The sequence below is a fragment of the Poecilia formosa genome, unplaced genomic scaffold (assembly GCF_000485575.1).
Source record: "Poecilia formosa unplaced genomic scaffold, Poecilia_formosa-5.1.2 Scaffold69, whole genome shotgun sequence".
Taxonomy (NCBI): Eukaryota; Metazoa; Chordata; class Actinopteri; order Cyprinodontiformes; family Poeciliidae; genus Poecilia; species Poecilia formosa.
In genome coordinates, this window is record NW_006800008.1 from 2,369,740 (window position 1) to 2,375,472 (window position 5,733).

The 5,733-nt window shown below is 36.0% G+C and overlaps 1 protein-coding gene across 6 annotated transcripts in view; it reads left to right on the forward strand.

The window, feature by feature from the left end:
- LOC103140261 (hyphal wall protein 1) overlaps positions 1-5,733 on the forward strand; it is a 78,172-nt gene that overhangs the window by 31,721 nt on the left and 40,718 nt on the right. For all 6 annotated transcript variants that reach the window (XM_016673057.1, XM_016673058.1, XM_016673059.1 and 3 more), the window contains one exon: positions 2,521-2,710. In XM_016673057.1, the coding sequence (XP_016528543.1) occupies positions 2,521-2,710 (190 nt within the window). The remainder of the gene's footprint in view (positions 1-2,520; positions 2,711-5,733) is intronic.

The following is a 5,733-nucleotide window of genomic DNA, read 5'->3' on the forward strand; positions in this document are numbered from 1 at the left end:
CTGGAAAGTCAGGTTCATTTGCCTGGAAAGTCAGGATGGTTTGCCTGGAAAGTCAGGTTCATTTGCCTGGAAAGTCAGGATGGTTTGCCTGGAAAGTCAGGTTCATTTGTCCAGAAAGTCCGGTTTGTTGGGGGAGGTGTGAAGACGCAACAGAACTTTGGTCCACCTAGAAGTCTTGATATTGGTGAACTGATGTGCTTTGAATGCACATGTGAACGCCAAGTGGACAGGAAACCGCTCCAAAAACAGGAAGCGGAGTACAGGGCAAGGCATTCTGGGTAAATACAACATACAGTCTCTCATCCGTCCGTTTATCCATCATTTGTTCATTTATCTGTCTTCATCCACCCTTCACAATAATTAAACAATCATCTGTCATCCACCCATCTAACCATGATCAGTCTGTCCCTTTTTCTGTTCATTCTTCCACTCATCCATCCATTTATCTCTCTCTCTCTATCATCTCTTTCGCTGTATTTATTCTCTCTATTTCTACCTATCCCTCTTTCTCTCTTTCTCTCTAGCACTATCTATCTTTCTCTGCGTATCTCTAGCTCTCAATCTTTTTCTATTTCTTTATCTATCTTTGTCTCCATCTCTCTCTCCATCTATCTTTCTCTCTCTCCATCCTTATCTCTCCATTTATTTCTCTCTATCTCTATCTTGTTGTTTTGATCCACATTTTGTTTTTGTTAAACTTTTACAGTTTTTAAGTTATACATCCAATATCCAATAATAATAAGAATGTCTAATAAAAATCACAGTTTCCATGTTTTCTGATTAAACTTTTGTAGATTTAGTAGAAATTGATGCTCAGTCCTGCTGTGCAGAAACCCAGCTGCTCACATCTGGCCTCAAACCTCCTTCATCCTGATCATCCTGAGTGATGAGGAGGAGGAGGAGGCGGGAGGAACGAAGAGCGTGGACAGGAGCGTCCCTTGTTCGCTCGTTACTTCTCCCTCTTTACATCACAAGAATGCAAATCTTTAAAGCCTCTGAAGAAGAACATGGTGGAGGGATTTAAGAGCTGATCCTCGCTGTGTCAGGCAGACGGTCTCCCTCCTTCCTCTGCTCCTCCTTTCCGCTGAAACATTTTCTTTTTTTAAAAAAGTGAGTGGAGCTGAACTTTGTTTTAGATGAAGCTTAAATCCAAGACAAATAAAAGCCAGTGGGCCATTTATTACGACTGTTTGCTCTCTGAATGAGTCACTGGCACCACAGATTTGGGACAAACTGGTTTTCACTGGTTGGTGTCCAGATGGTTTTATTTACCCGCTTCTATTTCCCTGGAAGATTCTCTGAAGTTTTATCACCTGGGAAATAATTTTCTGCTTCTTTTTTTAATTTTAGAGGAGGCAGGTTTTCTTTGAGGAGAACTTGTTTTTAAAGTAATTACTTATATCAACACAAGGGGGCAGCGGTGACAAGTTATGTTATAAAATACTGTAAGTGAAGAACTGCACACCCAGATGGTAATGAGTTATCTCTGTTTTGAATATTATGTTTATATTCATGTATTTTCATTATTTATTGCTTTGAATTCCAAAAGTTATTTTGTATTTTTTTGATGAATTAAAATATTAAATTTTTTGGTTATTTAATACAGTTTTACTTTGAACTTTTTATTTTTATTTAATAACTACTGTTTTTATAATCATTCTGTTTTGTATAAAGTTTTTTGCTTTTCTTTTCAAAAAATACTTAAAATGTCAAACCAAAATTGTCCAAAAATCTAATTAAAATAGGAAAGACAAGGTGGATTATAAATAACAGTGGTAATAAATGCAGTATTATTTTAAAATGAACACATGCAATTATTCCTTTATTTTTTGCTATTTTTCCAGTTTTAACTTTTTTGTTGCTATTTGTGTTTAATTATTGTAGTATTTTCACAATCATGTTATTTTCTAAATAGCAGTTTTTTGGAATGACATTACAACGTAAATGAAGAAGTTCCAAACAAAATTGTCCAAAATTTTACTATTAAAATTGCTATGTTTATGTAATTACTGTAGTTTTTTCACAATCATGTTATTTTCTAAATTGTAAAAAAAAAATTACACTGTAATAAATAAAAAAATTAAAATATAAAATGATCCAATGAAGATAAGAAAAGAGTAGGTGAATTATGCATAAAAGTGGTATTAAATGCATTTTATAAGGTTATTCTTTGTTTAATTTAATTTACTTCCTTAACTTTTTGGAGCTATTTTTATTTAATTACTGTAGTTTCTTCCAGAATAGAGTTGTTTCTTAACTAGTAAAAAATATTTTTATGACATTTCAGTAAATAAAAAAAGCTTCAAACCAAAATTGCCCAATTAAAATGGGAAAAGATGAGGCGGATCATGAGTAGAGGTGGTAATAAATGAATTTTATAAATATACTCATGAGGTTATTCTTAGTTTTTTTTTTTTTTTTTTTGTTAAACCATTTCATTTCTAGGTACTTAAATAATTGAGAATAATAAGAAAAACTTTTTTTTTTTCTCTTTTTTATTATAAAATGTTTGCATTTCAGCCGCAGGTCCATTATGAGCGGGTTCGTCGTCCCCCAGCTGTGTGTCCTCGGTTTCTGTCCCACATGAAGGCTCGTCCTGAGGACTTCCACCCTCCTTGTTACCTCAACAACAACCAGCAGCAGCTTCCGCCTGAGGGGAAGATGCAGAGTTTTAACCTTCCTCCTGCCTCACAGACCGACTTTCTTCAGGGTAAGTTGATTAAACCATCTGGCGCTTTTACACCAGCAGTCTCTCACTCCTTTTGTTCTCATCTGAGCAGTCAACACGGAGGCCACCAAGCCGGTCACTGGATCTTAATCCCTCCTTTTGGTTCTAGTTTAAAACTCAAATTAGGCAGGATGTCCCCACAGCGCCGCCCTCCTGGTGGCCCTCTCTCTCTCTCTGTCTCTCTATTGAAATCAGTTTTCTGCTGCTCCTTTCAGATGTGAAGGTATTTTTCACACCTTAGCTCCCCAGTCGGACGCTGCTTTCCTGTGTGAAAATGTGTGTGTGTGTGTGCAGCGGAGGGAGGGCGCATTTCTCTGCTCCGAGGTCCAGCACTAATTATTCTGCCATATGGTGGCTGGCTCCCTCACAATCATCCTTGACCCTCCTCCCTAAAGAAACGTGCTGCGCCCAATGCCATGGCTTTGCACTCTGACACATGTCATTCATATGCACATTAGTACACACACCGGTTCACATTTAGCTGTGTGTGTGTGAGCACAACAGATGGGAATGGCAGGGTATTGGAAAAAGGAGTGCAGAAATGTGGCCTTCACCGCATTGAACAAAAGGAGACTGTTTGAATCCCCACAAAAAGTTATGAAGGTTGTGAGGAAATGCATGGAGCTGCATGAATTTAAAGTTAAAGAGTATAAAAATAAAGAGGAATGGGTCAAAATTCATGTCATGTCTTTACTTCTTCTTTTATTTTTGTGCTAAAAACCATTTAATGCAGGGTTGTCGACTCAGTTTCATTTTGGGCCATATCATTCATTTTGGGCCGGTTGTGCCAGGATTTATTAATAAAACCCACTAAGCAGCTAAAATATCAATAAATTGTTGTCCCACCAGGATTTTGTGAACATTTTTGTGGCTTTTTGTAATCAAAATCACATATTTTGTGATGCCAAGTTAGAAATATTTGTAAGAATTTTTTTGCATATATATTTGCGCCAATGTGACTTTTTATCGATCACCATTTCACAGACTATAACTAGGCATCAAGTAAGATTGAGGCAGCTGTCACTTAAACTCAGTGTTTTTGGCCAATTTTGAGAAAAAATTGTAGTAAAATCAAAATGTTTTTGTGTGACTTTTATGAAAAACTTTTATGACTTATTGATGTAACTTGGAGTCTAAAGGGCCACATTAAAAGCTATGGCGGGCCAGATTTGGCCCCCGGGCCTTCAGTTTGACATTTGTGATTTAATGTGACAAAGATTTTCTTTATCACAGAATCTCTGGTGGAGGGGAACAACATTTCCACTAATCTTTTTTCTGTTCTGTTTCTAAAAATCTAGAAAACAAAGTTCCCCAAATAATAATAATGATGGCTCCTTTTATGGTTTTTTTATTTTATTTTATTTTATTTTACCAGCTTTTTGGGGAATTACAGGTAAAAATTTACACTATGAGTTATGAGTTGATACAATGCATCTCTCCTCTTGCTGTTAATCTATNCTCCAAAAACAGGAAGCGGAGTACAGGGCAAGGCATTCTGGGTAAATACAACATACAGTCTCTCATCCATCCGTTTATCCATCATTTGTTCATTTATCTGTCTTCATCCACCCTTCACAATAATTAAACAATCATCTGTCATCCACCCATCTAACCATAATCAGTCTGTCCCTTTTTCTGTTCATTCTTCCACTCATCCATCCATTTATCTCTCTCTCTCTCTCTCTCTATCCATCTCTTTCGCTGTATTTATTCTCTCTATTTCTACCTATCCGTCTTTCTCTCTATCTCTCTAGCACTATCTATATCTTTCTCTGCGTATCTCTAGCTCTCAATCTTTTTCTATTTCTTTATCTATCTTTGTCTCCATCTCTCCATCTATCTCTCTCTCTCTCTCTATCCTTTTCTCTCCATTTATTTATCTCTCTCTATCTCTATCTTGTTGTTTTGATTCACATTTTGTTTTTGTTCAACTTTTACAGTTTTTAAGTTATACATCCAATATCCAATAATAATAAGAATGTCTAATAAAAATCACAGTTTCCATGTTTTCTGATTAAACTTTTGTACATTTAGTAGAAATTGATGCTCAGTCCTGCTGTGCAGAAACCCAGCTGCTCACATCTGGCCTCAAACCTCCTTCATCCTGATCGTCCTGAGTGATGATGATGAGGAGGAGGAGGCGGGAGGGACGAAGAGCGTGGACAGGAGCGTCCCTTGTTCGCTCGTTACTTCTCCCTCTTTACATCACAAGAATGCAAATCTTTAAAGCCTCTGAAGAAGAACATGGTGGAGGGATTTAAGAGCTGATCCTCGCTGTGTCAGGCAGACGGTCTCCCTCCTTCCTCTGCTCCTCCTTTCCGCTGAAACATTTTCTTTTTTTAAAAAAGTGAGTGGAGCTGAACTTTGTTTTAGATGAAGCTTAAATCCAAGACAAATAAAAGCCAGTGGGCCATTTATTACAACTGTTTGCTCTCTGAATGAGTCACTGGCACCACAGATTTGGGACAAACTGGTTTTCACTGGTTGGTGTCCACATGGTTTTATTTACCCGCTTCTATTTCCCTGGAAGATTCTCTGAAGTTTTTCACCTGGGAAATAATTTTCTGCTTCTTTTTTTAATTTTAGAGGAGGCAGGTTTTCTTTGAGGAGAACTTGTTTTTAAAGTAATTACTTATATCAACACAAGGGGGCAGCGGTGACAAGTTATGTTATAAAATACTGTAAGTGAAGAACTGCACACCCAGATGGTAATGAGTTATCTCTGTTTTGAATATTATGTTTATATTCATGTATTTTCATTATTTATTGCTTTGAATTCCAAAAGTTATTTTGTATTTTTTTGATGAATTAAAATATTAAATTTTTTGGTTATTTAATACAGTTTTACTTTGAACTTTTTATTTTTATTTAATAACTACTGTTTTTTATAATCATTTTGTTTTGTATAAAGTTTTTTGCTTTTCTTTTCAAAAAATACTTAAAATGTCAAACCAAAATTGTCCAAAAATCTAATTAAAATAGGAAAGACAAGGTGGATTATAAAT